Here is a 22,500-nt window from a genome sequence, read left to right on the forward strand (position 1 = left end):
TCTCAATGATGATAAATGGGAAACAGGATGCACCTGAGCTCAATTTACAGTCTCATAGCAAAGGATCTCAATACTTATGTAAATTAGGTAGTAATATTTTCAACTTTTTATAAATGTGCCAACGTGGAAAAAGTCAAGAGGTCTGAGTACTTTCCAAATGCACTGTATAGAGAGAGAGATCAGTGTCTGCCGAGAGACGAAGAGAGAGAGAGAGAGAGAGAGAGAGAGAGAGAGAGAGATCAGTGTCTGCCGAGAGACGGAGAGAGAGAACAGTGTCTGTCATTGAGCCACCGAGTGGGTCCCTGAGGAAGCATTCTCCCCATTATCACACCTTAGTATTGTAGGAACAAGGCTATCATCGGGTCCTTGGGGAGGTTGACTTTACGGCGTGTATGACAACTCAACAGTCTCCTCCACTCTCGTGGGACACAACAGCACAGCACACAGAGAGAGAGAGAGAGAGAGAGAAATGTTTACTGTTCATTTTTATTGTGTATTTCACTTGTGTATATTAGCTACTCCACTTGCTTGGCAATGTTAACATTTGTTTCCCATGTCAATAAAGCCCCTTTAAAATAGAGAGAGAGAGAGACAGCAAGTGTTATGAGAGAGAGAGAGAGAGAGACAGAGAGAGAGAGAGAGAGAGAGAGTGCACACGTGTGTGTATGTGAGAGAGAGAGAGAGAGAGAGAGAGAGCACATGTGTGTGTGTGTGAGAGAGAGAGAGAGAGAGAGAGAGAGAGAGAGAGAGAGAGTCAGAGCACATGTGTGTGTGTGAGAGAGAGAGAGAGAGAGAGAGCGTTGTAAGGTTTTTATGAGACAGCTTAAGACGGGGTCAGGTGTGATGGATTGGTGCGCTTTGATCCACCTGCACAGTGAGATCTTCCATCCAAATGTTCCATGTACATCAATGAAGTATTTATTTGCAGTTAAAACGCAGGGCACATCGGGTACCAATGGGAAACAAATATATATTATGTCAGCAATTATTACCCATGTTGATGAACTCTGACAATATGTGTCATCTGGAGGAAAATATATGTAGCGATGTGGAAACGCCTTGAAGTGAAGAGGCTGATCTGCTGATCTAGGATCAGTCCTGTCCCACTCTTCTGTCCACACCTCTGTCCAGGTAATATAATTAATTGATCTAGGATCAGGTCACTCCTGTCCAGGTAATCTTGTTAATTGATCTAGAATCAGGTCACCCCTGTCCAGGTAATCTTGTTAATTGATCTAGAATCAGGTCACCCCTGTCCAGGTAATCTTGTTAATTGATCTAGAATCAGGTCACTCCTGTCCAGGTAATCTTGTTAATTGATCTAGAATCAGGTCACTCCTGTCCAGGTAATCTTGTTAATTGATCTTGTTAAAGGCAGATCAGGAAAAGTCATCTTACCTTCACAGGAGGGTGGAGGTCCCTGAAACTCCAGGTGAGTCCCCAGACGACAGGTCAGAATGTTGTTCCCACTCAACTGGTACCCTGGCAGACACCTGTAACGCACTATGTCACCTGGAGAAGGAGGGGAGATAGGAGGGAGGGGGAGGGATAGGGGGGGAGGGGCGATAGAGAGAGTAAGTACTGTGCATTTTTCTTCATTATTTCATCCACACAAACTGAAAAGGAGAAACATCCCAAATCCATAATGTGAGACCATCTTGTATCTGTCTCTCTCAAAATCTACATAGGGCTCTGGTCTAAAGTAGTGTACTATATAGGGAATAGGGTTCCATAGGACTCTGGTCTAAAGTAGTGCACTATATATAGGGAATAGGGTGCCATAGGACTCTGGTTTAAAGTAGTGCACTATATAGGGAATAGGGTGCTATAGGGCTCTGATCTAAAGTAGTGTACTATATAGGGAATAGGGTTCCATAGGACTCTGGTCTAAAGTAGTGCACTATATAGGGAATAGGGTGCCATAGGGCTCTGGTCTAAAGTAGTGTACTATATAGGGAATAGGGTTCCATAGGACTCTGGTCTAAAGTAGTGCACTATATAGGGAATAGGGTGCCATAGGGCTCTAATCTAAAGTAGTGTACTATATAGGGAATAGGGTGCAATAGGCCTCTGGTCTAAAGTAGTGTACTATATAGGGAATAGGGTGCTATGGGGCTCTGGACTAAAGTAGTGCACTATATAGGGAATAGGGTTCCATAGGACTCTGGTCTAAAGTAGTGCACTACATAGGGAATAGGGTGCCATAGGGCTCTGGTCTAAAGTAGTGCACTATATAGGGAATAGGGTGCCATAGGGCTCTGGTCTAAAGTAGTGTACTATATAGGGATTAACGTTTCATTTGGGACGCAACCCAAATGTAATCTATCATTTCAAATGCAACAATCTCCTCTTGCTCTGTTTGGGTCATCGTTATTAATTTCCTGTTCACCCATGGCCCTCTGGGTACTGTAGTTTGGCAGTGAATGGCTCAATTGAATGTGTAGTCCTTGCTATGGAGGAGCCGTTTCTCCTCAACGCTGTGTGTGTGTGTGTGTGTGTGTGTGTGTGTGTGTGTGTGTGTGTGTGTGTGTGTGTGTGTGTGTGTGTGTGTGTGTGTGTGTGTGTGTGTGTGTGTGTGTATGCATGTTGACTTACCAATTTTAAATTCCTTGCTGGCCATTAAGATGTCAGCATTGGGTATAATAGGGGGAGGCAGGCAGAACTGGAGTGTGTATGCTAGAGAGAGAGAGAGAGAGAGAGAGAGAAAGAACAAACACTATTGTAAATACATATTCATGATAATTTAAATTCCCTTTGGGACTTAATTACACTTACTATGACATTTGAAATGTCTTAATTTTTCGTTTACTGTACATTTTTCATGTATTTTATCCTGACCAACTTGCCCTCGAAATAAACCTCTGCTGTTTTCAATCACGATCTCAGCGATCCCTCCAAATACTGCCTCATTGCCTGCATCCGCTATGGGTCCGCGGTCAAACGACCACCCCTCATCACTGTCAAATGCTCCCTAAAACACATCAGCGAGCAGGCCTTACTAAACGACCTGGCCCGGGTATCCTGGAAGGATATTGACCTCGTCCCGTCAGTAGAGGATGCCTGGTCGCTCTTTAAAATACATTTCCTCACCATCTTAAATATGCATTCCCCTTTCAAAAAATGTAGAACTAAGAACAGATATAGCCCTTGGATCACTCCAGACTTGACTGCCCTTGACCAGCACAAAAACATCCTGTGACGGACTGCAATAGCATCGAATAGTCCCCGCGATATGCAACTTTTCAGGGAAGTCAGGAACCAAAACACAAAGTCAGTCAGGAAAGCAAAGGCCAGCTTTTTCAAACTTTTTTGTAAAGTCCATGGAGAATAAGAGCACCTCCTCCAAGCTGCCAACTGCACTGAGGATAGGTAACACTGTCACCACCGATAAATCCACGATAATTGAGTATATCAATAAGCATTTCACTACGGCTTTCCTCCTGGCTACCCCAACCCCGGCCAACAGCTCTGCACCCCCCGCAGCAACTTGCCCAAGCCTCCCCAGCTTCCCCTTCAGCCAAATCCAGATAGCAGATGTTCTGAAATAGTTGCAAAACCTGGACCCCTACAAATCAGCTGGGCTAGACAGTCTGGACCCTCTCTTTCTAAAATGATCCACAACCCCTATTACCAGTCTGTTCAATCTCTCTTTCGTATCGTCCGAGACCCCTAAAGATTGTAAAGCTGCTGCGGTCATCCCCCTCTTCAAAGGGGGTGACACTCTAGACCCAAACTGCTACAGACTAATATCCATCCTACCCTGCCTTTCTAAAATCTTCAAAAGCCAAATTAATAAACAGATCACTGACCATTTTGAATCCCAATGTACCTTCTCCGCTGTGCAATCTGGTTTCCGAGCTGGTCATGGGTGCACCTTAGCCATGCACAAGGTCCTAAACGATATCATAACCGCCATCGATAAAAGACAATACTGTGCAGCCGTCTTCATCAACCTGGCCAAGGCTTTCGACTCTGTCAATACCCGTATTCTTAACGGAAGACTCAACAGCCTTGGTTTCTCAAATGTCTGCTTCACCTGGTTCACCAACTACTTCTCAGACAGAGGTCTGTGTGTCAAATTGGAGGGCCTGTTGTCCGGACCTCTGGCAGTCTCTATGGGGGTACCACAGGGTTCAATTCTCGGGCCGACTCTTTTCTCTGTATATATCAATGATGACGCTCTTGCTGATGGTGAGTCTCTGATCCACCTCTATGCAGACGACACCATTCTGTATACTTCTGTCCCTTCCTTGGACACTGTGTTAACTAACCGCCAAACGTCTGTCCCTTCTTTGTTAAATGAACCTCCAAACGAGCTTCAATGCCATACAACACTCCTTCCGTGGCCTCCAACTGCTCTTAAACGCTAGTAAAACCAAATGCATGCTTTTCAACCTGTTCACTGCTCGCACCTGCCCTCTCGACTTGCATCACTAGTCTGGGCGGTTCTGACTTAGAATATGTGGACAACTACAAGTACCTAGGTGTCTGGCTAGACTGTAAACTCTCCTTCCAGATTCACATTAAGCATCTCCAATCCTAAAATTAAATCTAGAATCGGCTTCCTATTTCACAATAAAGCCTCCTTCACTCATGCTGCCAAACATACCCTCGTAAAACTGACCATCCTACCAATCCTTGACTTCGGCAATGTCATTGACAAAATAGGCTTCTACACTCTACTCAGCAAACTAGATGCAGTCTATCACAGTGCCATCCGTTTTGTCACCAAAGCCCCATATACTACCCACCACTGCAACCTGTATGCTCTAGGTGGCTGGTCCTCGCTACATATTCGTCTCCAAACCCACTGGCTCCAGTTCATCTATAAGTCGATGCTAGGTAAAGCTCCGCCTTATCTCAGCTCACTGGTCACGATAACAACACCCACCCGTAGCACGCTCTCCAGCAATCCAACACCCCCTTTGGCCGCCTTTCCTTCCAGTTCTCTGCTGCCAATGACTGGAACAAATTGCAAAAATCGCTGAAGCTGGAGACTTATATTTCCCTCACTACCTACCTCATAGTCCATCTGTAAAAAGCCCACCCAATCTACCTACCTCATCCCCATACTGTTTTTATTTATTTACTTTTCAGCTCTTTTGCACACCAGTATTTGTACATCATCATCTGCTCATTTATCTCTCCAGTGTTAATCTGCTAAATTGTAATTGTTCGCTCCCATGGTCTATTTATTGCCTTATCTCCTCATGCCATTTGCAAACACTGTATATAGACTTTCTTTTTTTCTATTGTGTTATTGACTGTACGCTTGTTTATTCCATGTGTAACTCTGTGTTGTTTTATGTATCGAACTGCTTTGCTTTATCTTGGCCAGGTCACAGTTGCAAATGAGAACTTGTTCTCAACTAGCCCTAACTGGTTTTAAATAAAGGTGTTCTCAACTAGCCCTAACTGGTTTTAAATAAAGGTGTTCTCAACTAGCCCTAACTGGTTTTAAATAAAGGTGTTCTCAACTAGCCCTAACTGGTTTTAAATAAAGGTGTTCTCAACTAGCCCTAACTGGTTTTAAATAAAGGTGTTCTCAACTAGCCCTAACTGGTTTTAAATAAAGGTGTTCTCAACTAGCCCTAACTGGTTTTAAATAAAGGTGAAATAAAATAAATAAAGAATAATCTACTTCACTTGTTTTGGCAATGTTAACAAATGCCAATAAAGCCCTTCAATTAAAATTGAAATTGAGTGACAGAGAGTGAGAGAGAGATGATACTCTACATACCTTGATAGTTGATTCGGAACAATCCACCTTTCTCAGTGTTGCTACGGAAACGAACTAGGATCTGATTGGACGTGCTGCTTGCGGGTTCGTTGGGCTCACCATCCGTAAACACACCTAGCTTCCTGGCTGTCTCCTGGGGGCCGTCCCTGAGGGGTGAGGGGTCAGAGTTTTTAAAGGGGCTCCGTGGTGGCGTGGCAGCCCAATATATCAGATTCCTCGTCAGCCATTCAGCTCTAAAACCAACTGTCTTTAGCTGTCAGTGTGTGTGTGTGTGTGTGTGTGTGTGTGTGTGTGTGTGTGTGTCCATCCAAGATTACAGCAGGCGAAAGAGAGCTAATTCACAGTGTTAGTCACAAATAGCGCACTACTACCCTATGGGCCATGGTCTAAAGTAGTGCACCATGTAGGGAAGAGGGTGCCATTTTGGGACGCATTACAGTGCTATAGCCAAGCAAGTCTACCGCCGTCACAAACCCAATCGGTCGCTCAGCGGCAGACGCGGGCACAGTAACTGGTTGAGATGTGACGGTTGGTCCACCGGTTTGGTTTCTTTTGAGAACCTGGGCAAGAAAAATGGATGATTTTTCACCTTATTGTAACACTCTGCTATAATGAGCACCTGTTCAACTGCATTAAAAACTCATGTTTCACAATCAAAGTAAAATAAAAAATACTATTCTCAGTGTCTTATAAAGCAGAGGAGACCATAACAGAGTTGACAATCACATCTTAAGTCAGTAACATGGTAGTATGGTAACAGGGTAGCAGGGTAACAGGGTAGCAAGGTAACATGGTAGCAGTGTAGTATGGTAGCAGGGTAACATGGTAGCAGGGTAACATGGTAACATGGTAACAGGGTAGCAAGGTAACATGGTAGCAGGGTAACATGGTAGCAGGGTAACGTGGTAGCAGGGTAACAGGGTAACATGGTAACATGGTAACATGGTAACAGGGTAGCAGGGTAATTTGGTAACATGGTAACATGGTAGCAGGGTAACATGGTAGCAGGGTAACAGGGTAACATGGTAGCAGGGTAACATGGTAGCAGGGTAACATGGTAGCAGGGTAACATGGTAGCAAGGTAACATGGTAACAGGGTAATATGGTAACATGGTAACAGGGTAACAGGGTTACAGGGTAACAGGGTAACATGGTAACATGGTAACATGGTAGCAGGTTAACATGGTAACAGGGTAGCATGTTAACATGGTAGCAGGGTAACGTGGTAGCATGGTAACATGGTAACATGGTAGCAGGGTAACATGGTAATATGGTAGCAGGGTAACATGGTAACATGGTAACATGGTAGCAGGGTAACATGTTAACATGGTAGCAGGGTAACGTGGTAGCATGGTAACATGGTAACATGGTAGCAGGGTAACATGGTAATATGGTAGCAGGGTAACATGGTAACATGGTAACATGGTAGCAGGGTAACATGGTAGCAGGGTAGCATGGTAACATGGTAGCATGGTAACATGGCAACATGGTAGCAGGGTAACAGGGTAACATGGTAGCAGGGTAACGTGGTAGCAGGGTAACAGGGTAACATGGTAACATGGTAACATGGTAGCAGGGTAACATGGTAGCAGGGTAACAGGGTAACATGGTAGCAGGGTAACATGGTAGCAGGGTAACATGGTAGCAAGGTAACATGGTAACAGGGTAATATGGTAACATGGTAACAGGGTAACAGGGTTACAGGGTAACAGGGTAACATGGTAACATGGTAGCAGGTTAACATGGTAACAGGGTAGCATGTTAACATGGTAGCAGGGTAACGTGGTAGCATGGTAACATGGTAACATGGTAGCAGGGTAACATGGTAATATGGTAGCAGGGTAACATGGTAACATGGTAACATGGTAGCAGGGTAACATGTTAACATGGTAGCAGGGTAACGTGGTAGCATGGTAACATGGTAACATGGTAGCAGGGTAACATGGTAACAGGGTAGCAGGGTAACATGGTAACAGGGTAGCAAGGTAACATGGTAGCAGGGTAACATGGTAGCAGGGTAACGTGGTAGCAGGGTAACAGGGTAACATGGTAACATGGTAACATGGTAACAGGGTAGCAGGGTAATTTGGTAACATGGTAACATGGTAGCAGGGTAACATGGTAGCAGGGTAACAGGGTAACATGGTAGCAGGGTAACATGGTAGCAGGGTAACATGGTAGCAAGGTAACATGGTAACAGGGTAATATGGTAACATGGTAACAGGGTAACAGGGTTACAGGGTAACAGGGTAACATGGTAACATGGTAACATGGTAGCAGGTTAACATGGTAACAGGGTAGCATGTTAACATGGTAGCAGGGTAACGTGGTAGCATGGTAACATGGTAACATGGTAGCAGGGTAACATGGTAATATGGTAGCAGGGTAACATGGTAACATGGTAACATGGTAGCAGGGTAACATGTTAACATGGTAGCAGGGTAACGTGGTAGCATGGTAACATGGTAACATGGTAGCAGGGTAACATGGTAATATCGTAGCAGGGTAACATGGTAACATGGTAACATGGTAGCAGGGTAACATGGTAGCAGGGTAGCATGGTAACATGGTAGCATGGTAACATGGCAACATGGTAGCAGGGTAACAGGGTAACATGGTAGCAGGGTAACGTGGTAGCAGGGTAACAGGGTAACATGGTAACATGGTAACATGGTAGCAGGGTAACATGGTAGCAGGGTAACAGGGTAACATGGTAGCAGGGTAACATGGTAGCAGGGTAACATGGTAGCAAGGTAACATGGTAACAGGGTAATATGGTAACATGGTAACAGGGTAACAGGGTTACAGGGTAACAGGGTAACATGGTAACATGGTAGCAGGTTAACATGGTAACAGGGTAGCATGTTAACATGGTAGCAGGGTAACGTGGTAGCATGGTAACATGGTAGCAGGGTAACATGGTAATATGGTAGCAGGGTAACATGGTAACATGGTAACATGGTAGCAGGGTAACATGGTAGCAGGGTAACAGGGTAACATGGTAGCAGGGTAACATGGTAGCAGGGTAACATGGTAGCAGGGTAACAGGGTAGCAAGGTAACATGGTAACAGGGTAATATGGTAACATGGTAACAGGGTAACAGGGTTACAGGGTAACAGGGTAACATGGTAACATGGTAACATGGTAGCAGGTTAACATGGTAACAGGGTAGCATGTTAACATGGTAGCAGGGTAACGTGGTAGCATGGTAACATGGTAACATGGTAGCAGGGTAACATGGTAATATGGTAGCAGGGTAACATGGTAACATGGTAACATGGTAGCAGGGTAACATGTTAACATGGTAGCAGGGTAACGTGGTAGCATGGTAACATGGTAACATGGTAGCAGGGTAACATGGTAATATGGTAGCAGGGTAACATGGTAACATGGTAACATGGTAGCAGGGTAACATGGTAGCAGGGTAGCATGGTAACATGGTAGCATGGTAACATGGCAACATGGTAGCAGGGTAACAGGGTAACATGGTAGCAGGGTAACGTGGTAGCAGGGTAACAGGGTAACATGGTAACATGGTAACATGGTAGCAGGGTAACATGGTAGCAGGGTAACAGGGTAACATGGTAGCAGGGTAACATGGTAGCAGGGTAACATGGTAGCAAGGTAACATGGTAACAGGGTAATATGGTAACATGGTAACAGGGTAACAGGGTTACAGGGTAACAGGGTAACATGGTAACATGGTAGCAGGTTAACATGGTAACAGGGTAGCATGTTAACATGGTAGCAGGGTAACGTGGTAGCATGGTAACATGGTAACATGGTAGCAGGGTAACATGGTAATATGGTAGCAGGGTAACATGGTAACATGGTAACATGGTAGCAGGGTAACATGTTAACATGGTAGCAGGGTAACGTGGTAGCATGGTAACATGGTAACATGGTAGCAGGGTAACATGGTAATATGGTAGCAGGGTAACATGGTAACATGGTAACATGGTAGCAGGGTAACATGGTAGCAGGGTAGCATGGTAACATGGTAGCATGGTAACAGGGTAACAGGGTAACATGGTAGCAGGATAACATGGTAACATGGTAGCATAGTAACATGGTAACATGGTAGCAGGGTAACATGGTATAATGGTAGCAGGGTAACAGGGTAACAGGGTAACATGGTAGCAGGATAACATGATAACATGGTAGCATGGTAACATGGTAACATGGTAGCAGGGTAACATGGTAGCAGGGTAGCATGATAACATGGTAGCAGGGTAACAGGGTTACAGGTTTACAGGGTAACAGGGTTACAGAGTAACAGGGTTACAGGGTAAGATGGTAGCAGGGTAACAGGGTAACATGGTAGCAGGGTAACAGGGTAACAGGGTAACATGGTAACATGGCAACATGGTAGCAGGGTAACATGGTAGCAGCATAACATGGTAGCAGGGTAACATGGTAGCAGGGTAACAGTGTAACATGGTAGTAGGGTAACATGGTAACATGGTAGCAGGGTAACATGGTAGGGTAACATGGTAACATGGTAGCAGGGTAACATGGTAGCTGGGTAACAGGGTAACATGGTAGCAGGGTAACATGGTAGCAGGGTAACATGGTATCAGGGTAACAGGGTAACATAGTAGCAGGGTAACATGGTAGCAGGGTAATATGGTAGCAGGGTATCATGGTAGCAGGGTAACAGGGTAACATGGTAGCAGGGTAACATGGTATTAGGGTAACATGGTAGCAGGGTAACATGGTAACATGGTAGCAGGGTAACACGGTAGCAGGGTAACAGGGTAACAGGGTAGCAGGGTAACAGGGTAGCAGGGTATCATGGTAGCAGGGTAATAGGGTAACATGGTAGCAGGGTAACATGGTAGCAGGGTAACATGGTAGCAGGGTAACATGGTAGCAGGTTAACAGGGTAACATGGTAGCAGGGTAACATGGTAGCAGGGTAACATGGTAACATGGTAGCAGGGTAACATGGTAACATGTTAGCAGGGTAACATGGTAGCAGGGTAACATGGTAGCAGGGTAACAGGGTAACATGGTAGCAGGGTAACATGGTAGCAGGGTAACATGGTAGCAGGGTATCATGGTAGCAGGGTAACAGGGTACCATGGTAGCAGGGTAACATGGTAGCAGGGTAACAGGGTAACATGGTAGCAGGATAACATGGTAGCAGGGTAACAGGGTAACATGGTAGCAGGATAACAGGGTAACAGGGTAACAGGGTAACAGGGTAGCAGGGTAACAGGGTAACATGGTAGCAGGGTAACATGGTAACATGGTAGCAGGGTAACATGGTAGCAGGGTAACAGGGTAACAGGGTAACATGGTAGCAGGGTAGCAGGGTAACATGGTAGCAGGGTAACATAGTAACAGGGTAACATGGTAACATGGTAGCAGGGTAACATGGTAACATGGTAGCAGGGTAACATGGTAACATGGTAGCAGGGTAACATGGTAGCAGGGTAACATGGTAGCAGGGTAACAGGGTAACATGGTAGCAGGGTAACATGGTAGCAGGGTAACATGGTAGCAGGGTAACATGGTAACATGGCAACATGGTAGCAGGGTAACAGGGTAACATGGTAGCAGGGTAACAGGGTAACATGGTAGCAGGGTAACATGGTAATATGGCAACATGGTAGCAGGGTAACAGGGTAACATGGTAGCAGGGTAACATGGTAGCAGGGTAACATGGTAGCAGGGTAACAGGGTAACATGGTAGCAGGGTAACAGGGATGTGATGCTCGACCCGCTCAGTTTTTCCACCACAAAACTTCAGATTTGTTTTGAATTGAGTGTTTATTTATTTAAATATAACAGTTTCACCATGTTGAAACAAGAGTCCGGGCACTTAAAAGGGTTGTCCTTCAATGAGGGACAAACGTCAATGAAGGATTCATAATGAATATTATAATACAGCATCTTCTTCAGACTTTGTCAAAGCAACAATCATGTTTGGCTTAAGTTGTCCTCATAATACACCTGTGTGCTCCGGGTCAAGCTGGCCTTGACTAAACCCCCAATGAGCACATGTGTGACAGTATGCACAGGCTTTACAGATGTATTTCTTACACCTGCAGCACACAGTATGTGTTTTAGAGTCCTTCTTTGGTGGGCAGATCTGACACCTCTTCCTCTTACTTGCTGGGGCAGTGGCTAGGGCAGTGGCTGGGGCAGTGGCTAGGGCAGTGGCTAGGGCTTGGGCAGTGGCTAGGGCAGTGGCTTGGGCAGTGGCTAGGGCAGTGGCTGGGGCAATGGCTGGGGCTGTGGCTGGGGCAGTGGCTGGGGCAGTGGCTAGGGCAGTGGCTGGGGCAGTGGCTAGGGCAGTGGCTAGGGCAGTGGCTGGGGCAGTGGCTGGGGCTGTGGCTGGGGCAGTGGCTGGGGCAGTGGCAAGTGGCTCTTCAGGTTGATCATGAGATCTAGCCCTCTGAACAGCTTTCACAACTGCTGCAGATGCGTCTGTGCGGGGGAGACGCTCCCTTCTTTCGATGAATGGAGTTACAAGTGCCTTTCCCAGCTGCTCCAGGAACACCCTCCTCTTGTTGTGCTTACGAGGCATCCAGCTAGAGCTGGTCTCTCTCCATATCACAAAGGCATTGTAGGAGGAAACATCAATGATGTTGTGGAAGATGACCAGGGGCCAGCGGACAGTCATCCTTCTGCTGCTGTACGTTCCAATCACCTTATCTAGGTTGTCCACACCTCCTTTGTTGCAGTTGTAGTCTAGGATCATGGCTGGCTTCCTGTCCTGGCGATGGCTAATTTCAGCCTCTGTGTGCAGTGTGCTCAGAAGTAACACATTCTTGTTTTTATTTGGGAGGTAGGAAACTAGAGTGGTGGTGAAGGCAAACCTTGATGAGAAGACGTCTCTTTCGAACTGTGCCAACCATGCAAATGTTCATCTTCAGGACCTGCCGTCCAAGTTCATGAGAAGTGAAGAAACTGTCACGTGACCTCAAGTCCCTCTGTCACATCAAGCACAACCCGCATCCCCTGGTTCTTCTCCGGGCCTCCATTCGTCAGCTTCCCGCTGTAGACTTGCATCTTCCAAGCGTAGCTGGATTTGGCGTCACAGACCACCCATGACTTGATCCCATATTTTGCTGACTTGCTGGGCATATACTGCCGGAAAGGACAACGACCTTTTGGCAAGAAGAGATTAGCATCATCGGTAATTACTAGTATCGGTCACAGAAGTCAGTGGTGAAAATCACTTTTATTATATATATATACAACGACTGGCTCATCCACTGTCACGTCAGGCCCTGGGTTGTAGAAGTAGAGCAGCCGCTATACCACCACTTGTCCCAAACCTCTTATGGTCGCCAGTTTGCCTGTCGCATGTCTTGCAGGTCTTGACTCACAGTCATCAAATCGCAGCAGTCTTGAGTAAGTGTGAAAGAGTTTAAGTGGCATGGTGGCACGGAAAATCGCCCTTCCACTCTCGACATCCCATAGATTAGCTGCAGCCTTGCCTCGGGACCTGTATACACCTGCTGAGATTAGCAGCCGTATATAGGCATGCAGGACAGTCTTCATCCCTTTCCAGCTGTCTCCATATTTTCGAAAACCCCTCCAGATTTGTCATGTCCAGGGTGATTTTTTTCTATTGCCGGTGTGATGAACAGGTAGAATGTTGAGGCATAGGAAACGGCATACGTTGTGGGTCCTGGGGTCATCTACGTGACCTTATGTTCTGCCATCCTTCCCTGGTAGTGGTATGAGGACCATTTGATTTTGCCGTTTTTGACAGGAAAGTCTCGCTTTCAGCTTGAGGGATTTCTTCTTCTGAAGATGACGTGTCATGCTCTGGGCTGTATTCCGCCACATCTTTATCTTCTGACACATCCTCCACTTCCTCTTCAGAATCAGACATGCAAAAAAATCTGTTCTAGAACCTGTTCAGCAGTGAAACGCACAATCATGGCTTCAGCACCTTGGACAAGACCACATGTCTGGACATGTCCGGATACGTACCCATGACAATATTAGTATCTGTTGTTTTTTCATGTTTCGATACGTGAGTAAAGGCAACATTTCACTTTTGTAATATTGGGGTCAGTCTAGGACAAGTCATCAAATTTCAAGTTGCACAATATCATGGAGGTTGTTTTCACTGCTGTGGTGTCGGATCAAAATGACCCGAGGACAGCGGGAGGGTTATTAAGTGGGATGAAATATTTCTAGAAGTCACAGAGGGGACATGGAGGGAAGTCACAGAGGGGACATGGAGGGAAGTCACAGAGTGGACATGGAGGGAAGTCACAGAGGGGACATGGAGGGACACTGGCAACATCACGCAGGTTAAATCCTATCCCTACCCTGCATTCTGAATATACGAGAGAGAGAGAGAGAGAGAGAGAGAGAAAGAGTGAGAGAGAGAAAGAGCGAGAGAGAGAGAGAGAGAGAGCGAGAGAGAGAGAGAGAAAGAGTGAGAGAGAAAGAGCGAGAGAGAGAGAGAGAGAGAAAGAGAGCGAGAGAGAGAAAGAGTGAGAGAGAAAGAGCGAGAGAGAGAGAGAGAGAGAAAGAGAGCGAGAGAGAGAAAGAGCGAGAGAGAGAGAAAGAGAGAGAGAGAGAGCACGAGAGAGAGAGCGAGAGAGAGAGAGAGAGAGAGAGAGAAAAAAGGGCATCTAGTATCTTGTCCAGTTGTGTCTGACAAACGCAGGGTTCTATGGACAAAGACATGATCCACTTTCCTTACATATCCTTTGAGAAAGGCAGGATATATTGTGTAGGCCTTGATCCAATTCAAGAGACAGATTCACAAGTAGCACATTTTCACAATAACACAATTTAGCACAAGGGCAACAACAACGTCAACAATAAACAAATGAACTGTATGTTATGTAACTTGTTTATACCTCAAAGACAACAAACTAAAGCTTCCCTCCAATGTTAAACCAGGAGCATTCAGTCTCAGTAGGCAGCATCCCAAAGTCCACCCTATTCCCTATATAGTGATAGGCAGCATCCCAAATTCCACCCTATTCCCTATATAGTGATAGGCAGCATCCCAAATTCCACCCTATTCCCTATATAGTGATAGGTAGCTGTCATGTACTGTCATGTTGTGTCTTGTTTCTGTCCTTTCACCCTGTCTCCCTCTGCTGGTCGTTGTTAGGTTACCTTTTCTCCCCCTCTTTCCCCCAGCTGTGCCTTGTCTCCTCCTAACTACCTCGTCACCCCTTTTCCCACCTGTTCCCTTTTTCCCTCTGATTAGTCCTCTATATCTCTCTCTGTTTCTGCTCCTGCCTTTGTCGGATTCTTGTTTGTGTTGTTCATGCCTGAACCAGACTATCGTCATGTTTGCTGCAACCTTGTCCTGTCCTGTCGGAACCTGCCGGTCCATCTGAGCCTACGTTTTGTTTTGTTATTAAAGAAGCTCTGTTTACGTTAATTCGCTTTTGGGTCCTCATTCACGCACCGTAACAGAAGAATCCGACCAAGAATGGACCCAGCGACTTCGGATCCTCTCCACTCAGCCGTCGAGATCCAGGGAGCGATGCTAGGCAGACACAAGCAGGAATTGTCTGCTGCTCGACATGCCGTTGAGACCCTGGCCACCCAAGTCTCCAACCTCACAGAACAGGTTCACCATCTCCGCCTCGATCCACCGGCCACTTCCAGGGCTTTCGAATCTCCGGAGCCCAGAATCAATAACCCGCCGTGTTACTCTGGGGAGCCCACTGAATGCCGCTCGTTCCTCACCCAGTGTGATATTGTGTTTTCTCTCCAGCCCAACACTTACTCCAGGAGCACTGCTCGTGTCGCCTACGTCATATCTCTCCTTACTGGACGGGCTCGTGAGTGGGGCACGGCAATCTGGGAGGCAAGGGCTGAGTGTACTAACCAGTATCAGGACTTTAAGGAGGAGATGATACGGGTTTTTGATCGATCTGTTTTTGGGGAGGAGGCTTCCAGGGCCCTGTCTTCCCTATGTCAGGGTAATCGATCCATAACAGACTACTCTATTGAGTTTCGCACTCTTGCTGCCTCCAGTGGCTGGAACGAGCCGGCTTTGCTCGCTCGTTTTCTGGAGGGTCTCCGCGCAGAGGTAAAGGATGAGATTCTCTCCCGGGAGGTTCCTTCCAGCGTGGATTCCTTGATTGAACTCGCTATTCGCATTGAGCGACGGGTTGATCTTCGTCACCGAGCTCGTGGAAAGGAGCTCGCGTTCTCCGTTGCCCCCCTCTCCGCATCACTACCATCTTCCTCTGCCGGCTCGGGTGCTGAGCCTATGCAGCTGGGAGGTATCCGCATCTCGACTAAGGAGAGGGAACGGAGAATCACCAACCGCCTCTGTCTCTATTGCGGTTCTGCTGGTCATTTTGTCACTTCATGTCCAGTAAAAGCCAGAGCTCATCAGTAAGCGGAGGGCTACTGGTGAGCGCTACTACTCCTGTCTCTCCTTCAAGATCCTGCACTACCTTGTCGGTCCATCTACGCTGGACCGGTTCATCAGCTTCCTGCAGTGCCTTAATAGACTCTGGGGCGGAGGGCTGTTTTATGGACGAGACCTGGGCTCGGGAACATGACATTCCTCTCAGACAGTTAAGGGAGTCCACGGCCTTGTTCGCCCTGGATGGTAGTCCTCTCCCCAGGATTCAGCGTGAGACGCTACCTTTAACCCTCACTGTTTCTGGTAATCATAGCGAAACCATTTCTTTTTTAATTTTTCGTTCACCTTTTACACCTGTTGTTTTGGGCCATCCCTGGCTAGTTTGTCATAATCCTTCCATTAATTGGTCTAGTAATTCTATCCTCTCCTGGAACGTCTCTTGTCATGTGAAATGTTTAATGTCTGCTATCCCTCCTGTTTCCTCTGTCTCTTCTTCACAGGAGGAGCCTGGTGATTTGACAGGGGTGCCGGAGGAATATCACGATCTGCGCACGGTGTTCAGTCGGTCCAGGGCCACCTCTCTTCCTCCACACCGGTCGTATGATTGTAGTATTGATCTCCTTCCGGGAACCACTCCCCCCCGGGGTAGACTATACTCTCTGTCGGCTCCCGAACGTAAGGCTCTCGAAGATTATTTGTCTGTAGCTCTTGCCGCCGGTACCATAGTCCCCTCCTCCTCTCCCGCCGGAGCGGGGTTTTCTTTTGTTAAGAAGAAGGACGGGTCCCTGCGCCCCTGCATAGATTATCGAGGGCTGAATGACATAACAGTGAAGAATCATTATCCGCTTCCTCTTATGTCTTCAGCCTTCGAGATCCTGCAGGGAGCCAGGTTTTTCACTAAGTTGGACCTTCGTAACGCTTACCATCTCGTGCGCATCAGGGAGGGGGACGAGTGGAAGACGGCGTTTAACACTCCATTAGGGCACTTTGAATACCGGGTTCTTCCTTTCGGCCTCGCTAACGCTCCAGCTGTCTTTCAGGCATTAGTCAATGATGTCCTGAGAGACATGCTGAACATCTTTGTTTTCGTTTACCTTGACGATATCCTGATTTTTTCACCGTCACTCCAGATTCATGTTCAGCACGTTCGACGTGTCCTCCAGCGCCTTTTAGAGAATTGTCTTTTTGTGAAGGCTGAGAAGTGCTCTTTTCATGCCTCCTCCGTCACATTTCTCGGTTCTGTTATTTCCGCTGAAGGCATTAAGATGGATCCCGCTAAGGTCCAAGCTGTCATTGATTGGCCCGTCCCTAAGTCACGCGTCGAGTTGCAGCGCTTTCTCGGCTTCGCGAACTTCTATCGTCGTTTCATCCGTAATTTCGGTCAGGTGGCAGCCCCTCTCACAGCCCTTGCTTCTGTCAAGACGTGCTTTAAGTGGTCCGTTTCCGCCCAGGGAGCTTTTGATCTCCTCAAGAATCGTTTTACATCCGCACCTATCCTTGTTACACCTGACGTCTCTAGACAGTTCATTGTCGAGGTTGACGCGTCAGAGGTGGGCGTGGGAGCCATTCTTTCTCAGCGCTCCTTCTCTGACGACAAGGTCCACCCTTGCGCGTATTTTTCTCATCGCCTGTCGCCGTCGGAACGTAACTATGATGTGGGAAACCGCGAACTGCTCGCCATCCGCTTAGCCCTAGGCGAATGGCGACAGTGGTTGGAGGGGGCGACCGTTCCTTTTGTCGTTTGGACTGACCATAGGAACCTTGAGTACATCCGTTCTGCCAAACGACTTAATGCGCGTCAGGCGCGCTGGGCGCTGTTTTTCGCTCGTTTCGAGTTCGTGATTTCTTATCGTCCGGGCTCTAAGAACACCAAGCCTGATGCTTTATCTCGTCTCTTCAGTTCTTCAGTAGCCTCCACTGACCCCGAGGGGATTCTCCCTGAGGGGCGTGTTGTCGGGTTGACTGTCTGGGGAATTGAGAGGCAGGTAAAGCAAGCACTCACTCAAACTTGTCCCAGGAACCTTCTTTTCGTTCCCGTTCCTACTCGTCTGGCCGTTCTTCAGTGGGCTCACTCTGCCAAGTTAGCCGGCCACCCTGGCGTTCGGGGTATGCTTGCTTCCATTCGCCAGCGCTTTTGGTGGCCCACCCGGGAGCATGACACGCGTCGCTTCGTGGCTGCTTGTTCGGTCTGCGCGCAGACTAAGTCCGGTAACTCTCCTCCTGCCGGCCGTCTCAGGCCGCTTCCCATTCCCTCTCGACCGTGGTCTCACATCGCCTTAGATTTTGTCACCGGACTGCCTTCGTCAGCGGGGAAGACTGTTATTCTTACGGTTGTCGACAGGTTCTCTAAGGCGGCTCATTTTATTCCCCTTGCTAAGCTTCCTTCTGCTAAAGAGACGGCACAAATCATCATCGAGAATGTTTTCAGAATTCATGGCCTTCCGTCAGACGTCGTTTCGGACAGAGGTCCGCAATTCACGTCTCAATTTTGGAGGGAGTTTTGTCGTTTGATTGGGGCTTCCGTCAGTCTCTCTTCCGGCTTTCACCCCCAGTCTAACGGTCAAGCAGAACGGGCCAATCAGACTATTGGTCGCATCTTACGCAGTCTTTCTTTTCGCAACCCTGCGTCTTGGTCAGAACAGCTCCCCTGGGCAGAATACGCCCACAACTCGCTTCCTTCGTCTGCGACCGGGCTATCTCCTTTTCAGAGTAGCCTCGGGTACCAGCCTCCGCTGTTCTCATCTCAGTTCGCCGAGTCCAGCGTCCCCTCCGCTCAGGCTTTTGTCCAACGTTGCGAGCGCACCTGGAAGAGGGTCAGGTCTGCACTTTGCCGTTATAGGGCGCAGACTGTGAGGGCTGCTAATAAGCGTAGAACTAAGAGTCCTAGATATTGTCGCGGTCAGAGAGTTTGGCTCTCCACTCAGAACCTTCCCCTTAAGACCACTTCTCGCAAGTTGACCCCGCGGTTCATTGGTCCGTTCCGTATTTCTCGGATCATTAATCCTGTCGCAGTTCGACTTCTTCTTCCGCGATATCTTCGTCGCGTCCACCCGGTCTTCCATGTCTCCTGTGTCAAGCCCGTTCTTCGCGCCCCCGCTCGTCTTCCCCCCCCCCCCCATCCTTGTCGAGGGCGCACCCATCTACAGGGTCCGTAGGATTTTGGACATGCGTCCTCGGGGCCGTGGTCATCAGTACCTAGTAGATTGGGAGGGGTACGGTCCTGAGGAGAGGAGTTGGGTTCCCTCTCGGGACGTGCTGGACCGTGCGCTGATCGATGATTTCCTCCGTTGCCGCCAGGTTTCCTCCTTGAGTGCGCCAGGAGGCGCTCGGTGAGTGGGGGGGTACTGTCATGTACTGTCATGTTGTGTCTTGTTTCTGTCCTTTCCCTTCACCCTGTCTCCCTCTGCTGGTCGTTGTTAGGTTACCTTTTCTCCCCCTCTTTCCCCCAGCTGTGCCTTGTCTCCTCCTAACTACCTCGTCACCCCTTTTCCCACCTGTTCCCTTTTTCCCTCTGATTAGTCCTCTATATCTCTCTCTGTTTCTGCTCCTGTCTTTGTCGGATTCTTGTTTGTGTTGTTCATGCCTGAACCAGACTATCGTCATGTTTGCTGCAACCTTGTCCTGTCCTGTCGGAACCTGCCGGTCCATCTGAGCCTACGTTTTGTTTTGTTATTAAAGAAGCTCTGTTTACGTTAATTCGCTTTTGGGTCCTCATTCACGCACCGTAACAGTAGCATCCCAAATTCCACCCTATTCCCTATATAGTGATAGGCAGCATTCCAAATTCCACCCTATTCCCTATATAGTGATAGGCAGCATTCCAAAGTCCACCCTATTCCCTATATAGTGATAGGCAGCATTCCAAAGTCCACCCTATTCCCTATATAGTGATAGGCAGCATCCCAAATTCCACCCTATTCCCTATATAGTGATAGGCAGCATTCCAAAGTCCACCCTATTCCCTATATAGTGCACTACTGTTGATCAGACCATATCAAATCAAATCAAATGTTATTGGTCACATACACAGATGTTATTGCGATTGCAGATAAATTATTTTGCTTCAAGTTCCGACAGTGCAGTAATATCTAACAAGCAATCTAACAAATTCACAACGACTACCTAATACACACACGAGTGTAAAGGGGTGGAATAAGAATATGTACATATAAATATATGGATGGATTGATGGCCGTGATACATATATATATATGATATGAGTTATTTAAAGTGACTAGTGATACATGTATTACATACAGATGCAGTAAATGATATAGAGTACAGTATATACATATACATATGAGATGAATAATGTAGGGTATGTAGACATTATTAAAGCGAAACCTTCATTAAATCCATTTATTACATGTATTAAAGTGGCCAGAGATTTGAGTCTGTATGGAGGCAGCAGCCACTCAATGTTAGTGGTGGCTGTTCAACAGTCTAATGGCCTTGAGATAGAAGCTGTTTTTCAGTCTCTCGGTTCCAGCTGTGATGCACTTGTACTGACCTCGCCTTCTGGATGATAGCGGGGTGAACAGGCAGTGGCTCGGGTGTTTGTTGTCCTTGATGATCTTTTTGGCCTTCCTGTGACATCGGGTGCTGTAGGTGTCCTGGAGGGCAGGTAGTTTGCCCCCGGTGTTAGTGTGAGTGTAGCGAAATGCTTGTTCTGCGTTTTACAAATCGCACTTACCCTCTGGAGAGCCTTACGGTTGTGGGCGGTGCAGTTGCCGTACCAGGCGGTGATACAGCCCGACAGAATGCTCTCAAATGTGCATCTGTAAAAGTTTGTGAGGGTTTTAAGTGAAAAGCCAAATTTCGTCAGCCTCCTGAGGTTGAAGAGGCGCTGTTGCACCTTCTTCACCACGCTGTCTGTGTGGGTGGTCCATTGTCCATGATGTGTACGCCGAGGAACTTAAAACTTTCCACCTTCTCCACTACTGTCCCGTTGATGTGGGGGGGTGCTCCCTCTGCTGTTTCCTGAAGTCCACGATGATCTCCTTAGTTTTTTGGACGTTGAGTGAGAGCCCTCACCTCCTCCCTGTAGGCCGTCTTTGTTGTTGGTAATCAAGTAGTGTCGTCTGCAAACTTGGTGAGTTGGAGGCGTGCATGGTCATGGGTGAACAGGGACTTCCTTGGGACCAAGGTGATATGGTCCTTGACTAGTCTCTCAAAGCACTTCATGATGACGGAAGTCGTTTAGCTCAGTTACCTTAGCTTTCTTGGGAACAGGAACAATGGTGGCCCTCTTGAAGCATGTGGGAACAGCAGACTGGGATAAGGATTGATTGAATATGTCCGTAAACACACCAGCCAGCTGGTCTGTGCATGCTCTGAGCACACGGCTGGGGATGCCGTCTGGGCAGGCAGCCTTGGGAGGGTTAACACGTTTAAATGTTTTACTCACGTTGGCCACGGAGAAGGAGAGCCCACAGGCTTTGGTAGGAGGCCTCTTTGTCCTCAAAGCGAGCAAAGAAGTTGTTACATTTGTCTGGGAGCAAGAAGTTGATATCCGCGACGGGGCTGGTTTTCTTTCTTGTATTCTGTGATTGACTGTAGACCCTGCCAAATACGTCACATGTTTGAGCCATTGAATTGCAACTCTACTTTGTCTCTATACTGACGCTTAGCTTGTTTGATTGCCTTGCAGAGGGAATAGCTACACTGTTTGTATTCGGTCATGTTCCCAGTCGCCTTACCATGATTAAAAGTGGTTGTTCGCGCTTTCAGTTTTGCGCAAATGCTGCCATCAATCCATGGTTTCTGGTTAGGAAAGGTTTTCATAGTCACAGTGGGTACAACATAACCAATGCACTTGCTTATAGCGTATATCTCAATGTTGTTTTCTGAGGTTGCCCAGAAGATTGGTCAGGCTTGCATTGGATAGACCTGAGCATGGGCGTCTCCTGTTTCGGTTTTTGTCTATAGGCTGGATTCAACAAAATGGAGTCATGGTCAGATTTGCCAAAGGGAGGGAGGGGGAGGGCTTTGTATGCATCGCGAAAGTTAGAGTATCAATGGTCCAGAATGCTACGAGCTTGTGTTGCGCGTTCGATATGATACTAGATTTTAGGGAGCCTTGTTCTCAGATTAGCTTTGTTTAAAATCCCCAGCTACAATAAATTCAGCCTCAGGATATATGGTTTCCAGTGAAGTCCAGTTCTTTCAGGGCCATCGAGGTATCTGCTTGGGGGGTGATATACACGAGGTATCTGCTTGGGGGGTATTATACATGGTTGTGACTATAGCCTAAAATAATTATCTTGGTAGATAATGCCATCTGCATTTGATTGTAAGGAATTCTAGGTCAGGTGAACAAAAGGACTTGTATGTTGTTACGATTCCACCATGAGTTGTTAATCCTAAGGCATATGCCCTTCTTCTTACAAGAGAGATGTTGGTTTCTGTCGGCGCGACGTGTGAAGAAACAGGGTACCGACTCTGA

At 47.3% G+C, this 22,500-nt stretch overlaps 1 protein-coding gene across 1 annotated transcript in view; it reads right to left on the bottom strand.

Annotated features, from left to right (window-relative positions):
* Positions 1–22,500, bottom strand: part of csmd2 (CUB and Sushi multiple domains 2) — a 384,085-nt gene that overhangs the window by 141,771 nt on the left and 219,814 nt on the right. The window contains exons 35-37 of the mRNA XM_036971824.1: positions 5,741–5,886; positions 2,596–2,676; positions 1,399–1,512 (exon numbers count right to left, since the gene is read on the bottom strand). Coding sequence (XP_036827719.1) covers positions 1,399–1,512; positions 2,596–2,676; positions 5,741–5,886 — 341 coding nt within the window. The remainder of the gene's footprint in view (positions 1–1,398; positions 1,513–2,595; positions 2,677–5,740; positions 5,887–22,500) is intronic.

This window comes from Oncorhynchus mykiss, chromosome 32 (assembly GCF_013265735.2).
Source record: "Oncorhynchus mykiss isolate Arlee chromosome 32, USDA_OmykA_1.1, whole genome shotgun sequence".
Lineage (NCBI taxonomy): Eukaryota > Metazoa > Chordata > Actinopteri > Salmoniformes > Salmonidae > Oncorhynchus > Oncorhynchus mykiss.